Source organism: Brienomyrus brachyistius, chromosome 9 (assembly GCF_023856365.1).
Source record: "Brienomyrus brachyistius isolate T26 chromosome 9, BBRACH_0.4, whole genome shotgun sequence".
Lineage (NCBI taxonomy): Eukaryota > Metazoa > Chordata > Actinopteri > Osteoglossiformes > Mormyridae > Brienomyrus > Brienomyrus brachyistius.
The window spans coordinates 21800616-21823074 of NC_064541.1; the positions used below are offsets into that span (position 1 = coordinate 21800616).

At 47.4% G+C, this 22459-nt stretch overlaps 3 protein-coding genes across 6 annotated transcripts; 2 read left to right on the forward strand and 1 right to left on the reverse strand.

The window, feature by feature from the left end:
* Nucleotides 1–31: 31 nt before the first annotated feature.
* si:ch211-154o6.3 (uncharacterized protein LOC563854 homolog) lies at nucleotides 32–6958 on the forward strand. Of its 3 annotated transcripts, none has more exons than XM_049025047.1 (13): nucleotides 32–172; nucleotides 1876–1991; nucleotides 2523–2668; nucleotides 2852–2975; nucleotides 3065–3186; nucleotides 3685–3771; nucleotides 3883–3972; nucleotides 4081–4169; nucleotides 4272–4503; nucleotides 5339–5461; nucleotides 5595–5760; nucleotides 6517–6599; nucleotides 6688–6958. In XM_049025047.1, the coding sequence occupies exons 2-13, from the start codon at nucleotides 1978–1980 to the stop codon at nucleotides 6774–6776; spliced, it is 1365 nt and encodes a 454-aa protein (XP_048881004.1). In that variant the 5' UTR covers nucleotides 32–172; nucleotides 1876–1977; the 3' UTR covers nucleotides 6777–6958. The 3 variants fall into 3 exon arrangements, with proteins under 3 accessions (XP_048881004.1, XP_048881002.1, XP_048881003.1); XM_049025045.1 differs by lacking the exon at nucleotides 32–172 and adding an exon at nucleotides 354–870; XM_049025046.1 differs by lacking the exon at nucleotides 32–172 and adding an exon at nucleotides 358–708.
* Nucleotides 6959–7334: 376 nt separating this feature from the next.
* Nucleotides 7335–10056, forward strand: LOC125748640 (PILR alpha associated neural protein). Of its 2 annotated transcripts, none has more exons than XM_049025049.1 (6): nucleotides 7335–7384; nucleotides 7702–7789; nucleotides 7930–8336; nucleotides 8446–8524; nucleotides 9144–9287; nucleotides 9476–10056. In XM_049025049.1, exons 2-6 carry the CDS (start codon nucleotides 7779–7781, stop codon nucleotides 9495–9497), a joined length of 663 nt encoding a protein of 220 aa, XP_048881006.1. In that variant the 5' UTR covers nucleotides 7335–7384; nucleotides 7702–7778; the 3' UTR covers nucleotides 9498–10056. The 2 variants fall into 2 exon arrangements, with proteins under 2 accessions (XP_048881006.1, XP_048881007.1); XM_049025050.1 differs by lacking the exon at nucleotides 7335–7384 and adding an exon at nucleotides 7391–7541.
* Nucleotides 10057–10634: 578 nt separating this feature from the next.
* cops7a (COP9 constitutive photomorphogenic homolog subunit 7A) lies at nucleotides 10635–22039 on the reverse strand. Its single transcript, XM_049025048.1, has 8 exons — nucleotides 21906–22039; nucleotides 17294–17416; nucleotides 14733–14808; nucleotides 14546–14634; nucleotides 13934–14136; nucleotides 12529–12634; nucleotides 11871–12040; nucleotides 10635–11014 (listed from the first exon to the last, which is right to left on the reverse strand). The coding sequence occupies exons 2-8, from the start codon at nucleotides 17414–17416 to the stop codon at nucleotides 10975–10977; spliced, it is 807 nt and encodes a 268-aa protein (XP_048881005.1). The 5' UTR covers nucleotides 21906–22039; the 3' UTR covers nucleotides 10635–10974.
* Between the last annotated feature and the right edge of the window lie 420 nt (nucleotides 22040–22459).

The window sequence follows — 22459 nt, forward strand, 5'->3', positions numbered from 1 at the left end:
TTGCGCCACACTTCCGGCGAATACGGTCAAGAAAAAAAACAAAGGCAGCACCGATACTGCATATGTAACTTCCGGGGAGTAAGGTCTCCGCAAAGAAGAACGCTGCGATATAAAGGGGAAGAAGAGGGGGGAGAAAGTATTTCTTGCAAGAATACATTGCCTTACATTTTAGGTTAGCAGTGTTTCACGTCTGTGTTATATATCGTTAGATTGTGCTTTGTGTTCTATTTTGGAAAACTCTAACAGTGGAATTTCGTAATTTTAAGAAGGGCCTTTAGGTTTATAGTATGTGTAGTGGCATATTACCTAGTACATCGTAATTTCTATAAATGATCCTGTTTTTGGCAATATGTGTCGCAACTAGACAGTCCACAATTAAATCATATAAGATGGAAAGGGTGATTCTTTGTAAATGTTATACACATTGGTTAACGTTATCGCCAGTCCCCATATGTCACAACCATTTTCAATGTAAACGCGCCGTTTCTTCGCCTATTGAACGCAGAAAATGGAGCGATTTCCGGTACAGGAGGTCAAATTGGAAACTTATACTTCCGGCCTGTGGGCGTTATTGTCAATAATGACACGTCCCGGGAAGTCTGTTAAGACAGCAGAGGAGCAAAATGCAACGATAAACCAGCAATCGCTGAGTCTTGCTGAATGACTTAATGCATCAAAGAAACATGATACCATCAGCTCCGCAGAAAGGTACCGACTGGGACACAGGGAAAGTTGATTACTTGCAGACAGAATAAATAGTACGAAAATAGAGGTAGCGCAATGGGGGAAGTGAGGAAACTGCACAAGAAGTTAAGGCAAATTGAGAATCTGGAGATTAAACCATTCCTCACTCAAGAGGAAAGAGATAAGGTACACAAAAACCTTGCACAGTTGCATTTTATTGTGTGCGTTTGAAACCCTTATAACGATGTTGTATGTCGATACGAAACTGGTGTTTGTTTTGCGGAGAATGTATTAAAATCGTTAGTCATAATAAATAACACTGTATTTCTTTTATATATATATATATATATATATATATATATATATATATATATATATATATATATATATATAAGGAGAGAAATTAACTAAACAGTTCACGCATTTTTCTGACACGTTTTGAAAATCAGATCCAGTTATTTAATTAGAAATAATAGTGTTTTGCATGAATTGTAACAACAGAGACGCCTTGGTGCTTTGTAGTTAGCCAATTGTTACTCCCGATAGACCACTCTAATTACAGGTAATCCAGTATCTGTTGTATCATGTGCTGTTACACTATTTTTTCAAATGGCTTTAATATTTGTAGTATCTTTACTATAAAATATATATTGACTGCATGTGGCTTTATTAGGCCATCTGGCAGAATAAGAGCCAGTCATTTAAACCACGTCATAATATCTACATATGTTTTGATGCCAGTGAAAGTTCAGCTGGCTATCACTACCCTGAGATCTGGTATTTCCTAAAGCTCAGAATCACCCTACTTCATCTGGATATGCAGTTATCAGACTTGGGTGGTGACTGAGTACATTTTAAAATGACTCAGAAGTCAAATTATTATACATATATTTCAAAGCTTGAGGTTTGAATGACCAACATTCTTACAAAGCTTGGTGTGCTTCGGAAAAGTGAATGGTAAGGAATCATACTGTTGCCCTGCCCTTCAGAGCAATAGCTACATAGAAAGAGTTTCACTCACAAAATTGCTCCCGGTGGTGTCTGTTATTGTGTTACATTATTATGACCTTAATCATCATTGCGGTACTAAACTGATTAGAGAGCCACGTGTTACAAAGTAGTAGCAACAGTTACAGTGTGTGTATTGGAATTAATCTCTGCTCTCCCTCCTTTTGCACCCCCCCCCCCCAGATCTCAAGGAAGGCGGAGCTTCGTTCCAGATTGGCTGAGTTGCTGCTGCAGCTTTCTGCCCCCCAGCAAGGCCAAGGAACTGTGGGAGATGAGACGGAAAGAATGAAAAGACAAGTGTAAGAGAGTGAGATCACAAAAGGAAAACAGGGCCATAAAGATGTACAGAAACAGATTTAATATTCAGCATATGGGCAATATTAGCAAAGCATTCAGCCACACATCTTTTTAAATGTCTGTTATGCATGGAGAGATCTGGAGAGACACTGAGACAGATTACCACAAAAGGCTTTCAATCAGTGTATTGTCATTTAATGAGCTAAATTCAGTGTTGCCTAATCACAACACAAATTACCAGAAGCGATAGTTACTGCCGAGTATGTGCCACGCTCTTTTGTATCGGGAGGAATGACAAAGCGGGCTGATGCGGCTTGTGGGATCTTGATACTTCTTTTGTTCAATAAAATATACGAGGGCCAGTCAATGTGTCTGGCATGAATGCTAATGCCGGGGAGAGGGATATGAACCGAAAGAACTGGCTGGGTGTCACTCGGCAGTCCCTCACGGTGAAGAGTTAACGCTGGAAAGGCGAGCAACTGTTCAGTGCATAACATGACACGCTTCTCCTGTGTGTATTTGTCTGCGCGTAGTGAAGACGGCTCAGAGGTCGTCACGTCACAGAGCCCCCCCGCCAAAGTACCAAGGGAAGCAAGTGACGAAGCTCCTAGTCGGGAGCGAGAAGGGGTGCCAGGGTGCCCTGCCGAGTCCCAAACAGGCACTAGTGAACCTCAAGAAGGTAACACGCTCATAACATACTGCTCTTATTTACTTTCAGTAGAGAGATCATTTGGGTAAAATGTCATCACCAAAAAACCACCAGAACTGCCTCCTGCAGAAACTCAAACACAGTAATCAAATAGTATTGATTAAGTACAATCAACATATTTTATGTTTTTTTCACTCTGTTTTTTTTTTCCAGACTCTAAACACGATTGTCTCAGGGCATCCTGGGAAGGGGCGAGGTTTCGGTTACGGTCGCTAGAGGGTCACAGCGACATCGTCACCTGTGTCGTTGCCGTAGATAACCTGGTGATCTCTGGCAGGTACCCAGTGATTCGACGTCCCTTTGCGATCAAGACGGCACTGTGCCGTTTTGGTAACTTTCCACGTGTTTTCTTCCTCTCTGACTCAGCCGCGACACAACAGTAAAGGTGTGGCATGTCCCCACAGCAAGCGAGCAGCGGAACCTTGGGGGGCACAGTGGGGGCATTACTGGTCTTTTGGCACCCCTCCCCGAATACTGCAGGAGGCTAGGTAACAAACAATCACAGTATCTGTACCCAGACTGCGTCTTACAGTCAAGTTTAACTTCCAGCTGACATTAGGTTTGGAAGTAGGTTCCGGGTGCCGACTCCCATGTTGGGCCTGACTCATCACAGTGGGGGATGATGGGTCTCCAGTGATTCATACCGCACCATAAGCGGAGCTGTATTTCCCCCCTGCGGACCTCCGTGTGGCAGTAGTTTAGGGCACATTTGTAACCTGAAGGCCGCTGCCGCAGGTCCCACATTCGAATGTGTCCTGATTGGTCAGCCGCTGGTGCAGAGTCAGTCAAGTATCGAGGGTCATGTGTGTAATGACACATCACCATGATGACACACACGTCTTGGAACTTTAAGTCTCAACATGGATAATAACAGAAACAGGGACGCTGGATTTGATTGATTATGTGAATGAATTTGATGTAGCATGATGAGTGATGCCCTGTCCACTCACTCACTTTCTGCTCTCTCTCCCTCTCTCTCTCCCCAGCAAAATCTTTGTCACTAAATGAGAGAGAGCAGTTCGTGCTCAGTGGTTCTGTGGACTGCACGGTCAAAATCTGGGCCCTCAGTTCTGGTGGGTTCTTTGCCAAAGGCCTACAGCGAAATGTGTTCCCTTTGGGTCACGCCAGTATCATGTCAGTTTGGTGAGCTGACAATCATTACAAGTTCTGATCTTTATTTTTAGGCTGCTGTGTCAAGTCCATCTACACATTCAATGCCATTTCTGCTCTCTGTTTTGTCCCCGAAGGAGAAGGACTCATTGTCACGGGATCAGGTGGGTGTGTGGGAGGGGGGATGTGTGAGTATGTTAGCACCCCTTTCTGGTATGCTCTCTCTCACTGTGCGCCTCACTGCTAATGCTGTGAAATCTCTCGATCTCTAGATGGTGGCAAGGTGGAGGTTTGGAGCTGGGACACCATGGAGAATTGTCAGTCGATCAAGGCGCACGAGGACAGCGTGACCTCGCTACAGGCAGGTTTCCATGTGCCAGCGAGCTCATACCCTTTCAGATTTAGAATTTAGGCTGCCCTAGTGGCACTGAAAATCACGGCCGTATTCTGAATTCCTCCACAGTCCCATGGTCCTCTGCTCTTCAGTGGCTCGGCCGAAGGGGGCGTATCCGTGTGGGAGGTGCAGTGCTCCCGGGCCGCCCCGTTGCGGATGCTGCATCAGTGGAGCTCCGCCGTGACTGGTTGCGGTCATCAGAACGGGGCCACGGTCAGTCAGCTGACCCTGAGTCCCCGTGGAGACCGCGTGTTCCTTGCCAACGGGAGAGCCAGCTTGAAGATTCTAAACTGGAGGACAGGTTGGGGGTGCCGCTGTTTTAATACCTGGTAACATACCGACCCTGCTAAGTGTCAGCAGAATAATTCTGCCAATTTTTAGTTCTCCACTGACTCCAAAGCCTTAAAACACCCATGGAATGAGACTTACCTATAGCCCCGTTCTTAAGAATTCCACAAAGAAGTCTAAAAACAAGACTGAGAGAATGTTAGTAATGTCTTGTTCAGGGAGTGATGAGCAAGTGTTAAGCCACATCGCTGGGATCCCAGGAATGGTGACTAAGTGAGTTTTCTGTCCCTGTCAAAGTAGCTTTGCAGCTCTCACGGCTGTGCTCGGCTCGCCCAGCATGCGGGGGGGGCGGCTCTTGGCAAGCGTCAAAGGAGTGGGGGTGTCGTGGCCCCTGACTGACTGTCCTGCACTGAGGTGTTTAGCGGCACATAAAGGATTGGCATGAGGGGGGGGTGAGGATCAGCGTTGTTCTGTGTCAGGCAGATTGATACAGAGAGGAGGAGAGTGTTGAAGAGGACTGGGAGGGGTGCAGACCGGGTGCAGCTCTGGGAGGTGGGATCAAGATAGCTTCATGAGAAGGGACTCTGAGGGAGAGGTTGGGGAGGAGCCATATGTGACGACGGAGAATCTCAGGGGAGTTTGGATTTGCCCAGAATGGCAGCAGCACACTTCTCGGCCGCTTTTTAGTCCAGCTGGCAGAGGTGGTTAAAGGAAGAGAATACAGGGAGGTCAGTGTAAGCAGAAGCATCTTGTACTACATTCTATAAGCAGGTCAGGGGCAAGGAAACGCATGAATCCCCCTAACTGTCCCTTGATATTGTCCCTTTGCTGTTTATCTGTCCCCACAGGCTCAGTGTCCAAAGTGGCAAATCACAGCAGCATCGCTGGGGTCACGGACTGTGTCAGTCAGACAGGGGGAATCCTGATTGGCTCCTGCTTTGATCTTGCAACTGGGGACAGCACCCTCAACTGTTAGTGTGACGATAATTATGACTTAAATATTGACTACAATTTACTCGATATCCATTAGCATGTAACCGTTTTAGTGATTACTCATGTGCTCTGTTGAGTATATGCAGTAAGATCCTGCTTTTTTTCTTTCAGTGTTTTCCCTTCCTCTGTGCAAGTACCTGGTGTCACTGACATGTCCGGAATATCCCAGGATCCTGTGCTTCACAGGATGGCTGACCGCAAGCGGGTGCCACCGCTGGGTTACGGGGGGGCGTGCCCTGACCGTCTGGGAGCAGCTTCCAGCCAAAGGCAAGCAGAGGTGAGCTGTCTCCTCCCGAAACACAACTATTTGCTGTCTCTCCGTCCGTCCGTCCGTCCATCCATCCATCCATCCATCTATCCATCACCTGCTTACTCAGGGTCACAGTAGGGGGGGGGGATGCTGGATCCCATCCCAGGCAACATGGGGCACAATGACAGTTACAGGGTGCGCATACACACACATACACATGTGCGTACACACAGTCTTTATGGTGACTCTCCATTCATTTCTATGGGCATAACCATCTGATGATGCTATGCCCTACCCAGCCCCATCCTTAACCACAACTAACCAAACAAACTACAGGACTTTTGGCATTTTTGTTTTTTGATTACATTAACAAATTTTAATAAAACAGGTTCCTAAAAGGTAAAAACATGTTTTTATCACATTGTGGGGAAATCTGGTCCCCACAATGTAATAACTATACACGCACACACACTCACACACACACACTGAATTAGCCTAACTGTATGTTTTTTAATTGCAGGAGAAACTTGTAAGACATTGAGAAAACAGTTCATTTTCATATTAATAATTTTTAATATTTTGTTTTGCACTGAGGGTATAATTTAGATATCTAAGTTTGTAAGTATAATCATTCTTTAATACATACTGGGTGTTGCTAAAGCTTTCAGGCATTTCATAATACAAAGCAATTTAGTGTGATTAACTGTTAATATTGGGTATTTCCCATGGATACTCACTTCAAATGCTGTCTGAAGTCAGCTCCATGTTTTGTCAATTTAACAGAGGTGACGTCACCGCAAAGCGAAACTCACAGCTGGAAGCCTCTCTGGAGGAGTCTGGTACAGACACAGAGGAGGACAGTGATGGTAAGACAGACTCATGCTCTGCCTCCCACAGTACAAACGTGACTAATTACCCGTGCAGTAAAATGAGTGACACGCCTCTTCCTGGCAGGTGAGAGTGAGGTAGACTACGTTTCCCACGGTGCACCTGCAACCGGCCAGGAGCCCAGCTCTTCATGGGTCCGCTGTGTTCTTCAGTGACAGGACGATCGATCATCGTGTTGCCCGGCTGAAAATACAGTGCGTCTGAGTGGCGCAAAGATGAAGAGAGAAGCCAATGTGACACATCGAGGGAGGGGAGAGGCGCAGAGAGACCAAATTACCCGTTTTTGCATATGCAAATGTTGTTCTTGCAAGTCTGAAATAAATCTGCCAAATTTTGACCTTCTGCCTCGGCTGTTTATTATTCGTGTCATGCCTGTCTATAAATATCTGTTCATTCATCTCTTTCACCTCCGTGCGGTTCAGCCTTTCAGCGAGGTAAATTAATGTATATTGATCATCTCACCCACTCTTCTGTTCTGCTAAAAATAATTTAATTGTCCTTCACCCCTCCCCCAAATTAGAATATTAATAAGCTCTTCTTAGCTTCTCGCTATTTCTGTCTTCGAATCCATTCCGTTCTTTCCTTCCTTCTCTGTCCATCTAATTGAACCTGTTAAAAAGCATAATTAGCATTTAAATCTCACCCACACTGTCTCCCTCACTCTCTCTCCCTTGGTCTCTACATGTCTCTGTCGCTAAGGCAACCAATGCTTTTTCCCTCTCTCTCTGCCTCTTTCCCTCACTCCCTCCTTTCGCACTGAGAGGTAGGCATGTTCCCTGATCTCATTCTGTGTGTGTGTGTGTGTGTGTGTGTATGTGTGCGTGCGTGCGTGTGTATGCGTGTGGGGTATACGCCCCTCTTCACGTGTAAGGAAATCTAAAAAGACAAGCCTGCCTGATGCCTGGTGTGTGTTTCCCACGGTAATCATTTAATTTCCAGATGTGATCACGGGTGCATGTGCGTTCACTTCGCTGTAATTTCCAAGTGAGTTCGTCCTGTGCCGTGCTTCGAGCCGTTTCGCGCAAATTTCTTTACTACAGAAAGACTCTGTTTATGTTTTTGGAATCTGCCATCGTCCAGAAAGCCCTGGCGCCCTCCCTCTGTCTCGTTTAAGGAAGATGATTAGTGAAGCAGCGGTTCTGTGAGCAGCCGAAGCAATGGAGAGATGGTAAGACGGCATGAGAGAGACTCGAAAGACTGGCAAGTTGAAGGAGCTGTTGGACTTAGAGTGGTGTCGGTTCTGGGTGGCGTGTGTGTGTGTGTGTGTGTGCACTTCACATTATTAACCCTTCTCTTCCTCCGTCTCAGCTCCAGCTCTCCTGTTACACGTCTGGCCGCCCTCTGTTGCCTCCTGGTCGCGTCGACACGCCATGTGTCGTGCGAGGGGGGTGAGAGGAAAGAGGAAAAGAGGGAAGGCGACACGGAGCAGATGGAGGAGATGCAGATAGGCCCGTTCTCGCCTCATCTGTCCATCACCAGCCAAGCCACACCCACGCCACTCTGGGCGGTCATCTGGGGACCGACCCACACCTTCGAGGACGAGACACCACATTACCCCTCAGCCCAGGAGACGAGCGGCAATCGGCCAGCGACAGAAGCTTGGGAGCTGCATCAGAGCCCACCGACCACACAAACGCAGCAGCTCCTACAGGGCGGGAGGGGAGATGTGGGGCACGAAGAGGGACAGGGGGAGCTGGGCAGTGGGGTGGAGGAAGGTAGGTCAGCAGGCTGGGTGGCCCCAGAGAGACCTTCACCTGGAAAATACCCCTCTGATGCTTTATGGCTTTTGAGTCATTTTTGTTCGTTTTTGTTGCTCTCTTGCAGTTGATCCACAGTTTTATGTCACTGTGACCATCTCCTCGCTCTTAATTCTGACTGCGGTCATCATAACTGCAAAACTCTGGTAAGAACTTGACATCCTACCAGTTGGGAGCCACAGTCTCTGTAATGACACTGTATCAGACTTTACTCAGATGCAGAGAGCGTTATGGCCTGGGTTTTGGCTGTGCCTAAGCAAACACCATTTGTCTGTCGCTGCACAGACCCTCTGTATTAAGCAGCTTGCCAGTCTGTCAATGTTTATGCAATTACCCTCTCTCGTTGTATCAGCACTGAAAATACAGCTTGCACTCTGTGTAGCTTCAAAGCAAGCGCAGTGCGCCTAGCGCTGACCTTCTGCGACACATCACCTGCCCTCGATTGTTTGAGACGTACGTCTTTGGCCGAACAGCATTTCACGGGTCATTCACACGCATGGGATCAAGCTGTTGCACATTTGAATAGTATTTCAACGTTTATACATGTTATTCTAAATGTTATAAATGACTGTAGATTGCCATGATATTCTATGAAAGGTCCGTACGTCTGAGCTCATGATATGGTGCCTTTCCGGAAAAGTACTTTCCTAAGTGATACGTGGCTTATGAGAGTGTTATTTAACAGGGTCTCCATATCAGTGTACTGTATTGTACCGCACACTTCCTGGCAGAGTTACATGGTACGCGTTTCTGTCATCTCCCCAGCTACGACCGCAGCTGCTCGCAGACCCCTCCCCCACTGTCCCGGGGGGCGGCACCCCCGCTTTCGCTGGCCCTCCCGCGATCCCTCACTCCTGAGGACAGCAGGCAGACACTGCACAGCATCCCATCCTTTGGCGACAGGGAGAGGTGAGAGACTGACAGCCGGCAAGCGCGGAGCCGGTTCACCTCGAGGAGCAGAAACATCGCACTCGCAAAACTGGAGAACAGCTCTCCATCACCCATGGAGAAAGTTCTTAGATCTCTGTAATAACTGTGTGGCATTTCCAGGTATTGAATCAAACGGTGCAATTTCATTTCCTTCTCTTCTCCTCCAGGATTCCCGTGGTGAACCTCTGAACGCAACTGTTGATCCTATTTCCACTGGACACAAGACGTTCAAGGTGTGACTTTTTCAGCCGTGAAATGTAATTTCAGATTTCTAGCCCTTTATACCTCCCATGAGACCCACGTGTGTAGGCATCCAGCCCCTCTCCCCCCACCCCCATTTCCCGTGGTTCTGTCGTGCGCCATGTCATAGCTTCACTGTTAGGATATGCTGTTGTGTATACCAGTGTAGCTCGTTGAATTTACAAAAAACAGCTCAGACTCCTGATCGCGCAGGGCGAAACCGCCAACCCCTCAGACAGAGACATCGTTTACCTCTAGTAATGCATTATTCAGTAGCGGCCCCCTGTGCCGTACCATGGGATACTCTGTAGCAGTATGAGATGTTCCCACAATCCCCAGAGAGTAATCTGCAGCTAAAGGGTTTTGACAATTATAACCAGTTAATCAATCCGAGTGTAAGTGTTGCCGTGGTATCCAGTGCAAGCTGTGTCATATGGCATGCCGTGAATGCTGGGAAGGCACGGTACGGTGGCCAAGGAGACAATAAAATCCAGTCTGTGTTTTAAGACTCACGTTGTGCCTGGCATTTATTTTCGCGCCGAGGTGGGAACCCACACGAGCAAGACGCAAAACACGCGAGGAGTTCACGGCACCCATCTGCTCCGAGGAGAAGCTGTGAAGCAGCGAGTGAATCACGCTGGCTGGAATTACCGCCTCCCTGCACCACATACGCAGGCAGCGAGGACAGAAAATCAGCTTCCTTCCATGTAACCCCCCACTCACCATCCAATTGGGAGCAAGAGGACTAAATTGCTAGCATTATCACTGGGAAAGAGGTAGTTAGAGATGGACAGGATGGGCCTGACAAAGAAAATGAAGGCATATACAGAGGGAGGTAACAGCTAACTGACGGTGGGGGAGAGCTTTTTATGGAGGGGTGCTGATTAAACCATATATTGTGGGTGAGGAAGCGATTATTCACGGACTTAACAATTGTGATTTTAATCTTAGATACAGGCCACTTAATTACTGGCCCCAAATCAAACAGGTGCGCTTGCTGGCCAAGGTCAAGGACGTGACAGGCCGGCAGCCAAAGGGACATGGGGGAGGGGGGCAGACGCAAAGCACAACACATGGAGAAGCGCAGAGGTTCAAGGAACTATTTATTGTCAACAATTCACAATTCGATATTCTTCATGACTCGCTGAGAAAATAAAAATTAAAATATCACACACGCAACGTTGGGCCAGGACTTGCTGCCTGGGGATTGGCCTGAGACACGCAGACATACATACAGACAGACACACGCACACGCAGCCCCTTTCTATACATGTCTGTACAGATCCGTACAGGACCAGCTCTAACACTATGTGTTAATGGGACCCCCTTATGTACACCATCAGCCCGTCGGTCAGCCTCTCTGTCTGTAAAGCTGTACGCCTGCGTGGTGAAGTGCTGCTTCATCCACCGCTCAGCGTTTCCGTCTTTAGTTTGACTTTGACCAGATCTTCCCACTTCCACGGAGTCTGCAGATGACATATGAATCATATTTGCATGGAAAATTTGCTAAATGAAACATAAGTATCCAGTAACCTTGTCACACTCAAGGGTTTGGGATGGGAAATTCAAATCCCTAACCTCAACCCATAACAGTCTGCCAGCCTGAAAGATAACATTTATTGCCAATTTCTAAACAAACAGTACTGTACTTTGTCATCTCTACCTTTTTATATAATTATAAAACCCATCTAAATTATGCCCATATTACTATATGCACTGGGAGCACTACGTTTTGGACTCATTATTAAAAATGCAAAATTAACAGTGCTGCAAAGTTTAAAAATTACTGCTAGAAACATGAGATTCCACGGTTGCCAAGATGGCTAAGATGTGAGTGAGGCTGGTTAATGAGACAAAGATGATGCCGTAACCAAGTCACAACTCAAATATTAAAGATAGAGTACGCACTTACGTTGAGAAATATTATGTATCAGTAATATTTATGTTTTACATGATTTTATGTGATCGGAATCATTTTCAGTATTACTACTGGATTTGTACGAATTTCTGCATTCTCGTTTAATTGATCACAGCCAACTCGCGAATAACCTACACCAAGAACATCAAATGCACAATGTGAGTAGGTTGCTGTATATTATATTTTGCTGGTAGTAACAGAACAATATTCAGTCAGTGAAATTTCCTCCTTAATGTTCTCAGAATTACTAAATTGACATAAAATAGGTGACATTCACATAAAATATATTCAAACAGGGCAAACTGAGTAAAAACCATCAGTTGTAATACTGCTATGAATGGAGGTTAAATGGTGGTCAAATGAAAGGGTTTGATTTGCTCTTAATGCGATGCTTAACCCCTTACCCCTTGACTTTAGAGCTCTTTTTTCCTGGTTGCCGCGGCTCCTGTGAGGATGCGGGGTCACGCGGCTCAGTGGGTTGGTCTGCGTCCTGATTGGATGCTGCTCCAGCAGGGGAGGGGCCTGATGACGGGGAGGCGGAGCTAGCCTTGAGTGTTTTTTGGAGGTTTGAGACCTGGGTGAAAGAGAACAGCAGCTGTGACAATGATATTATTAAAAAAAAAAATAAATAAATAAAAAAACATTTATTTGGACAATGCATGATAGCCAACTATTTCATTTAAACAGATGTACACCTCATTGGGCAGCTGCTAAATACCATTGGTCTTGTTATACAAACACAGTTGTTATGAGGTTCTGTTACTTGCTCTCAAACTAAACTCCCTACAGGGAACAAAAAACCATTAGGTAATAATACAATCATCAAATGCAAAGACAACAAACCACATAGACTCAATTATGCCTTTATATCAACAGCAAGCAATGATAGGCAACACCATGGTCAACGGTTCAATTAAATCCAATTAGATGATTGGCTGGAACCAAGACAACATTAGCATATGAGGGTCCCCAAGAAGAGTAAGGGAGAGCGGGGATGAAGAGAGAAAACAAGGATAAAGAAGAGGCCGCAGCCTATATTAGGCTCTGTGGGGAAGGACACACCTCCGTCTCCACCTGCACTTTGACCTTCAGTTGACTTTCTCTGTACTGATTGGCTCTGGACACTTGCTCTTCAATCCCACACAGCACAGCCTCACAGCCCGCACACCTGAGTAAGAAAGAGAAAGATACAGAGGCTGGCAGGTGAAACCCCTCACGGCGTCACAGGTAACCTCGCCAACTGGAAAACACTGCAACAGGCATTCCATAACTGCATAATTGTTATGCAGGGTCGTAGGGGTACAGATCCTATCCTGGAAGCTACGAGTGAAAGGCACAACCCAGGGAACAACCCAGGTGCCAATGGGGTGCCAACTAACTCCAATTCACTTTAGCATGTGTTTCTTTGGTGGCGGTAACCAGTGAACGCAGAAGAGAACATGCATATTCCACATACCAGAAGAGACTCAGATCCTGGTCCCACGGGTATGAGGCAACAGTGCTAACCACCGTGCCACACCAACACCGAAACCATTTCAATAAATAAAATCTAACAAGCTGAAAAATTAGGGGCTGTGTCGAGCTTTCTTCACATCCCAATAAATCGTGTTCATAGACTAAATATAGCTGCTACGTGTGGGCAGTAACCTAGACTAGCTCCCAGTTATAAATCACTTCATATCAGTAATCTGAAGACCAGTCAATTATGATTTGGGGATTTATTAATGATTAGACTTACTTTATGATGAAGCATTATTCAGTATAATTAGGCTATAGGTTAGAGGGTGTGTCTTGGGCCCCGACCACAGACGTGTGTCAAGGGTCTGTGCAGCCCTTTCTCACGCTCTGCTGTATTCCTTATCCCAGTCTACAGTTGTACAGCCTTTAGTCTGGAACAAATTCTGACCAGGCCAAGTCTCTATGCCTGAGAAAGGAGGCTGAGAATCCACTTTGTACTACTTCAACAAGGTCAGTTGCATCTGCAAAAACTTCTCTCATACCTGCAGGCTATAACCAGATGGACACCAGGTGATCACACCGGCTTTCTCTTTTTCCGATTGGGTAATGCATCATATATACGAATGTGACTGGTTGACCGTTTTTTTTAAATCATGTTCTGAACATGATGTATGAAGACTATGTAAGCGTGGGGGGAGACTTTTGGGGAGAGGGAGGGGTACAGTGTAGTTTATTTGGCCAAATTCATTCTATCTTTTCATTTCACCTTTGTTTATTATTCTGTTTTTGAGCCACTCAAACCGTTCTTAGATTATCAGCTACCTGCGAGTGAATTCCTCAACACCAGTCTATATGCCCTGTTTTTGTTCAAGGTCAACTTTCTGTCCTTCATTCATCTTCCTATTTAATGACTTAACCTTGCATCAAAAGATGTCTGTTTCCTACTCGGTCTACAATGCGCCGTAACGGAAAGCCCGTGGTTCGCCGATGGAAGCCAGTAACCGCTCACCATTCCTGCAGTGTGTTGGCGATGTTGGGCAGCTCATTGGGTCCCAGGTCTCTGCCCACGCTGCAGTCTACTTCCACCTGCTGGTTGCGCTGGTCCAGCTTGCCCTGGATGATGTCACAGTAGACGGCTTCGATGAGCAGGTCCTCCAGCTCCCGCACGTTCTTCAGCTCCAGCTGCTGCAGGAGCAGCGAGTAGGGCAGGCACTGGGGGAAAGGGACACAGCACACTGTCTCCGGGACACTGCAGGGAGGTCTGGCCATTTTACAACCCAGTAAGACCTAGCATTCAGCAATCTCCTTAAATCTCTACACCCAGCCTGGCTTCAAATGAGGTTACGGCCCTCTACTGTTCTTCCTCAGCCAGTAAGCAGACTAAACAAGAAGTCTGATCACAGAAAGATGACGTCACCTGACATTTTTTTAAAAACCATTTCAAGAGCACACACAGCACACCAATAAAAGAAAAAACAGCTATAAATTAAGTAAAACATACAGCTACAAAATATGCTGAGAGGAATCATCTAAATGAAGCTGAATTTAATTAAATTAAATCATCTGATGGGCACAAGGCAGCCTTCCCAGCCAGACTGGGCACTGCAGACCAAGCCAGTACCTTGAGGGTGGAAGCCAGGCTGATGATTGACAGGTGGCGGAGTTTGTTCTTCTGTGCGGGGGTTAACTCTGGGAGAGACGCCGCTCTCTCTGAGGAAAGAGGCTGCGTGTGAATCACATAACAGAGCCGCATGCCGGTCAAGGAGGCGGCAGGCCCACACTTAATTACATACGCCAACGTTTGTCACCTTTGTAGTCGCAGTATGTCCCATAGGCAAAAAGGTTGAGTAACTGATACACTGGTGCGTGAGGACCTGTCTCCAGCTGAAGAACAGGACAGAGATGGACACAAACAGCAGTCTGTTAGGATCCGTCTACAAATCCGCAATCCCGTGCATGTCAAAGGCATCTTCAGGTAAGCTTTATATACACACAACTATTCACATCATTAAAAAAAATACAGCCTGGATAAGTGACTCCTTTCAAACGCATTGTTTTTTGATATATTTATTATATCCATCCATTTTCCAACTATTAATACAGAACACGGCTGTGGCAAAGTCTGCATCCTGCCCCGGGCAGCACAGAACAAATGGCAGGGGACAGTTTGGACAGGATGCCAGCCGATCACAGGGCGCACACACAATCACTCAGTATCAGCCATTAAAGTTGGGTCACAGGAAATACATGCACGCGCACACACACACACACACACACACACACACACACACACACACACACACACACAGAGCGGGGAGGGGAACCAGACCCCCAGCCCTGGAGGTGTGAGGTAACAGCGCTACCTGCCGAGACACCATTCCGCCCTACATCTGTCACACTCAGTATTTTGGGCTGGCCTGTCTTTCTGGAGAGCACATAATCTCCATCATAAAATTAGGCAGAATGTAATACAACATTTTATTGCTTATCCTCTTCGCCTGGGATGCAAACTCTCCTATTCATATGGATGGAGATTTTATGGGAGCAACTGCAGTTAAATGCCTTGCACAGGGACGCCACAACAAGACACACTTATCAGCATGGGTAGCCTCATTGCAAGAGTCATCCAATAACAGGGTGAGAAGAAGATGAAGAAGAAAAAAAAAAGAAGAAAGAGGCTCAGATCTATGTCACCAGTCACCAGTTTTAGTACAGCACCAGATGGCTCCAAAATGCAATTCGGCTTTTAAGGCATAAGGGTCATACTTGGAGGTCCACTTTCTATGCAAGGTCTGTTACGGATCCTGACTGCAATCCCCGATCAGATCCCTATCATCCCCAGCACAGCTTACTGCAGAGCTGTCCCTAACTGGGTTTCAGTCCCGGGGATTTACTTTGGCACCTCAAGTGGCAATTTTAACATTTCTTGTTGGAAACAATTAGGATTTTCTTGGATGGCAGCGAGAGGGCAAACTGAAAGTGTATAACTGTTCAACATTCTGAAGCTGAGTGATCTTACTTCTATTAACTACTGAAAGGCCGACACTGTTTCTCTACGGCAGCCAGGAGGAGCTGTATCATTTGGAGATTCAAAGTAATTAAGTGATCAGAACTGACGTTTACATATATCGATATGAAACTGGCATATGGGTTGGCTAGCTGGCAACAGAACTCGACTCTAGAGAAACAATCCGCACTGTGCAGGTCCAAAAAAAGAAATCAGAACTGAGGAGGACTCTGGGCATCAATCGCACTGACATGCAGCGCCCCCCTCCTAATTACCTGAGCCGCGGCAGTAATAGCTTTCCACGGCGCAGCACAGAAGGCCTCCTGTTCGAGAATCAAATAATAAGGTCTGCAAACACCGTGGGCGGGGGGGGTGGGGGGGGGGTGATGCGCTACAATTTCCTGCGGCACCTCGCATGTGTTTGCCTCCAGGCGGCTTCACCGAGCAGCGCATTTACAGGATTGGAACACACTCAAAATCTCAATGTTATTAAAAGTGAATAGAAGGGAAGCGGTAAGGCAACGTACCACAGACGGGAGGCAGGGTGGGCGGAGGCCTCTTATGCTTGGCATATACATTAGCATATATATTATATCAGCATATGAACAGAGTATATGCACTTATTTACATTCAGTTGCTTAGTTACACTTTTTGTCCAAGATGACTCACACTTTATAGAGCTATATAAATTTACCAAAACTATTCAGGTTAAGTACCAAGGGTACCAAAGTAGGGCTTCTCCAGGGATTTGAATTATACTTACTCTAGAATTATTTATTTAGGAGACACTTTTGTCCAAAGCGACAGCAGGGTCAGCCAGCATCCAGTGCTCTTGGGGCAGTTGAGATTAGGGGCCTAGCTCAAGGGCCCAACAGTTAAATGATCACTCTGTGGCGATGGGACTCGAATCCATAACCTCCCAGAAACTGGCACAAATTCCTAGCCATTAAGCTACACAGGGAGTACGGCACACTCAAGCATAGAAGTGATACCCTTCTGGGTACAAGTCCATACCCCTAATGCAGGTTGCACAACTAAATTTTTTGTACAAATGTACAAACTTAAGAAATAAGCAGAACAAATATGTATATGTTGTCTATTCAGTGAGATGTGCATGTTTTTTCCCTCAACTACGTCATTTGAGGAGGTTAAAGACTTCAGAAAGACAAAAAAATCAGCACATAATTTCTTCCAACAAATCCTGGACTACTGTGCAACAAGTGGAAGAAAACCCCTATGTAAAATATAACCTAATACTTAATACAACAGAAACTAAATACAACCTACAGAGTAACATACAGATACACACAATACAGTGCAATACTGTTTTGCTGCATGATGTGTTTCACAGGTTTGACTGACCTCTCTGACGTTGGGAAGCTCCAGGATGTCAGAGAATACATAAAGGCCTGGAGTTTCCAGCAGGGAACTGATCGCTTGAGCCAGAGCTGAGCCTGAGAGAGAGAGCAGCTGCTCCACCTCCATCTAAGAGATAAAAAGGGACACTTAAGCATAGAGGGAACAGTACAAAGGGACAGGCACACAAGGGGACCCGCACACGGGGAAGTGCACAAAAGGGGATCCGCACACGGGGAAGGCCGCACAAGGGGACCCGCACACGGGGAAGGGCGCACAAGGGGAAGGTCGCACATGGGGAAGGCCACAGAAGGGGACCCGCACACAGGAAAGCGTGCACAAGGGGACCCGCACATGGGAAAGCGCGCACAAGGGGACCCGCACATGGGAAAGCGTGCATCCGGGAAAGTGTGTACAAGGGGACCCGCGCACGGGAAAGCGCGCACAAGCGGAAGCATGCACAAGGGGACCCGCACACAGGAAAGCGTGCACAAGGGGACCCGCACATGGGAAAGCGCGCACAAGGGGACCCGCACACAGGAAAGCGTGCACAAGGGGACCCGCGCACGGGAAAGGGCGCACAAGGGGACCCGCGCACGGGAAAGGGCGCACAAGGGGACCCGCGCACGGGAAAGGGCGCACAAGGGGACCCGCGCACGGGAAAGGGCGCACAAGGGGACCCGCGCACGGGAAAGGGCGCACAAGGGGCCCCGCGCACGGGAAAGGGCGCACAAGGGGACCCGCGCACGGGAAAGCGCGCACAAGGGGACCCGCGCACGGGAAAGCGTGCACACGGGAAAGCGCGCAGAAGGGGACCCGCACATGAGAAAGCGTGCACACGGGAAAGCGCGCAGAAGGGGACCCGCACACGGGGAAGGCCGCACAAGGGGACCCGCACACGGGGAAGGCCGCACAAGGGGACCCGCACACGGGGAAGGCCGCACAAGGGGACCCGCACACGGGGAAGGCCGCACAAGGGGACCCGCACACGGGGAAGGCCGCACAAGGGGACCCGCACACGGGGAAGGCCGCACAAGGGGACCCGCACACGGGGAAGGCCGCACAAGGGGACCCGCACACGGGGAAGGCCGCACAAGGGGACCCGCACACGGGGAAGGCCGCACAAAGAGGACCCGCACACGGGGAAGGCCGCACAAAGAGGACCCGCACACGGGGAAGGCCGCACAAAGAGGACCCGCACACGGGGAAGGCCGCACAAAGAGGACCCGCACACGGGGAAGGCCGCACAAAGAGGACCCGCACACGGGAAAGGCCGCACAAAGAGGACCCGCACACGGGGAAGGTCGCACAAGAGGACCCGCACACGGGGAAGGCCGCACAAGGGGAAGGGAATACAAGGGAAGCTGCACAAGGGGAAGGGAATACAAGGGGACACACACATGAGAAAGCATGCACACGGGAAAGCGCGCACAAGGGGACCCGCACACGAGGAAACACGCAAAAGGGGACCCGCACTCGGGGAAGGCCGCACAAGGGGACCCGCACACGGAGAAGGCCGCACAAGGGGACCCGCACACGGGGAAGGCCGCACAAGGGGACCCGCACACGGGGAAGGCCGCACAAGGGGACCCGCACACGGGGAAGGCCGCACAAGGGGACCCGCACACGGGGAAGGCCGCACAAGGGGACCCGCACACGGGGAAGGCCGCACAAGGGGACCCGCACACGGGGAAGGCCGCACAAGGGGACCCGCACACGGGGAAGGCCGCACAAGGGGACCCGCACACGGGGAAGGCCGCACAAGGGGACCCGCACACGGGGAAGGCCGCACAAGGGGACCCGCACACTGGGAAGACCGCACAAGGAGACCCGCACACGGGGAAGGCCGCACAAGAGGACCCGCACACGGGGAAGGCCGCACAAGGGGACCCGCACAAGGGGAAGGGAATACAAGGGAACCCGCACAAGGGGAAAGGAGTACAAGGGAACCCGCACAAGGGGAAGGGCGCACAGGGGGACCCGCACAAGGGGAAGGGAGTACAAGGGAACCTGCACAGGGGGACCCGCACAAGGGGAAGGGAGTACAAGGGAACCTGCACAAGGGGAAGGGTGCACAAGGGGATCAGTACACAGGGAGGGCACATGTGGGGATCAGTACACAGGGAAGGTAAAGGTGGGTGATTTTATCGAATAATTTGAATTTACAGTTCAGGACGATGTGTTTTTATGAAAATCGATTTTATTACTTATTTTACACGTGAGCGCCAAAAGCGGAACTAATGCGACCCACCGTTCTTCATGGGTAAATTAGCGCAGCGCACCTAAACGCTGTAGCAGATTCTCAAACAACATGGCAATGACAGGGGATTAGCTGGAGCTTGTGCCTAAAAAAGGTGTATATCTGTAATATGGAATTGGTTCAGTTGTGTGCCGTTAGTCACAGACCAAACAAGTCCTCGTTGCAAAGTCTGTTTAAAAACTTTTGCAACCAAAGGAAGCAGCACAACAAATTGCCACAACTGTATAATGAAGCACATCAAAGAATCGCTAGAGAGCTGGAGGACAGCATCTTTTTTGGCTTTTCAGATTGCACTTTAACCCTAAAGTAAAAAAAATAAAAAAAAATAAAGTTAAAACTTGTTTTGAACCATTTATTTGTCATCTGTAGTTTATATTTTGAGTAGGGGAGGGGGAAATCAATTAAAAACGAAAATCGGATTTATTGTGAAAAAATCTGAAATTTTATTTTTAGGCCATATCACCCAGCTCTAAGGGAAGGGTACACAAGGGGATCAGTACACTGGGTAGGGTACACAAGGGGACCAGCGCACGGAGAAGGGCACGCGTGGGGACCAGCGCACGGAGAAGGGCACGCGTGGGGATCAATAAACGGAGAAGGGCACACGTAGGGATCAATAAACGGAGAAGGGCACACGTAGGGATCAATAAACGGAGAAGGGCACATGTAGGGATCAGTACACTGGGCAGGGCACACGTGGGGATCAGTACACTGGGAAAGGTACACGTGGGGATCAGTACACTGGGAAAGGTACACGTGGGGATCAGTACACTGGGAAAGGTACACGTGGGGATCAGTACTCTGGGAAAGGTACACGTGGGGATCAGTACACTGGGAAAGGTACACGTGGGGATCAGTACACTGGGAAAGGTACACGTGGGGATCAGTACACTGGGAAAGGTACACGTGGGGATCAGTACACTGGGAAAGGTACACGTGGGGATCAGTACACTGGGAAGGACACATGTGGGGATCAGTACACCTGGAAGGACACATGTGGGGATCAGTACACTGGGAAGGGCACATGTGGGATCAGTACACCGGGAAGGGCACATGTGGGATCAGTACACCGGGAGGGAACATGTGGGGATCAGTACACTGGGAAGGGCACATGTGGGGATCAGTACACAGGGAGGGCACATATGGGGATCAGTACACAGGGAGGGCACATGTGGGGATCAGTACACAGGGAGGGCACAGAAGGGAATCAGTATACTGGGAAGGGTACACAAGGGGATCAGTACACTAAAGCAGGGTACATTCAGGCTTAAGGGATGCAGTAGACAGTAAAAGAAAAAGGAAAACCAGTAACATGACAAACACACCACCAATACTTAAAACCAAATCAGAAATGTTATAGTTCACTATGGATAGTAAACGATGTCCTTGAAAATGACAAACATGAGAATGTACATAGACTAAAAAAGAAGTAAGTATATTTAAGAGCTATGTTTTGTGCTTTGACCCGGTGATTCCTATTACATTACGCATTACATTAATATGCAATAATATCAATTAGCGACCAGGGGAGAGTGTTCCCAAAACGCCCTTTCTAGACCAGCCAACTTTTTATAATAGGGTTCGCAAAATTAGAAGAAAATAAAATGAAAGGTTCTGATGCTGAAATTTAAATATTGATTTTTTTTAAGATTATGAATAGTTAATAGCAATAAAACGGCGACTCCGTACAGGCGACTTAATCAAGCTCGACTGTTACGCTTATACGACAGACCGACATTATAATGTGTATGCTTTTCCTTTACTGACAATTTAATAAATCCGACTAAGAGTATATTAAATTTAACTTAGTAGGTAAGTCGATCATCACAGCAGTACAAAAATCATAATTATTTATCAACTGTCGACTAATCAGACATTCTTTGCAACTGACCTAAACCAATATCGCGAAATTAATATGTCCAAAAATGAGTAACGTTTAAGACTAGAGTTACTTATTGCGTGCTGTTAAGAATACATTTTCAATAAGACAATACAAACCAAACTCCACGCAGAAGCTAGCTACTTGCCAAGTTTTATTTGGGAGTGGTACTTTTATCAGTGACTGATTAAGACGCATATAGTTATTAGCTGAACTGGGTTTCATAATGTAACTTAACAGCTTTCTGTGAGCACTCGCTTACGAAGTGAAGCGTTACAGTGGTACGCCCGGTGAGCGCAATCCTGCTCACGCCGGACCGGTATGTCACTCGAGAGCGAGGCTGCAGGAGGTTGCAGTAGGCCCTGTAACTAATTTCCGACCTGCTCTTAAGACAAATGCGCAGAAAAACAGAAACAAATAAAAACGAAAAAGCTCAGCTGTTCCGCATAAGTCTAATTAAAGTTATATGCACGTATTACCTTCTTCTGTTGAAATATTAACTTCTGTGTTTCCAGAATTATCCTGCTCTTCCCAGGAAGTCAGGTGTCTCTCTCTTCAACAACAAAGCTACCGTTCAGCCAATTGGATGGAAGGTGAATAGAGGCGGGAGTTGAGCTGTGATTGACAAGTTGGTGCGGTTGAATAACGTACACCGCCATCCAATGGTCAATTTACGTATTGCAAGAACTGAGCTCATCTTCTGAACAGCATCGCCCACACAACACATTCCAGTGCATGAAAATCAAGATGTTATGGAAAAAACTATCTTTGAGATGGATGAACACGCAGAAGTATATTTGTACATATATGTATATTCATAGCAAGTTTATTAATATAAGTTTTTTACAGTTTAGCGATAACCAAATAACTTATGTGGAAACCAACACCTTGGTATAATTAAATAGAAAAGAAGAAGTTTGAGAGTCAGTCCTGGCCTGGTCTGTAAAAATACTCATCATACAGGCTTTATTTAACACAGTGTATGGGGTGTGACCTTTCTGGAAGTTTAAAGAACAATACAAAGATTTACAGT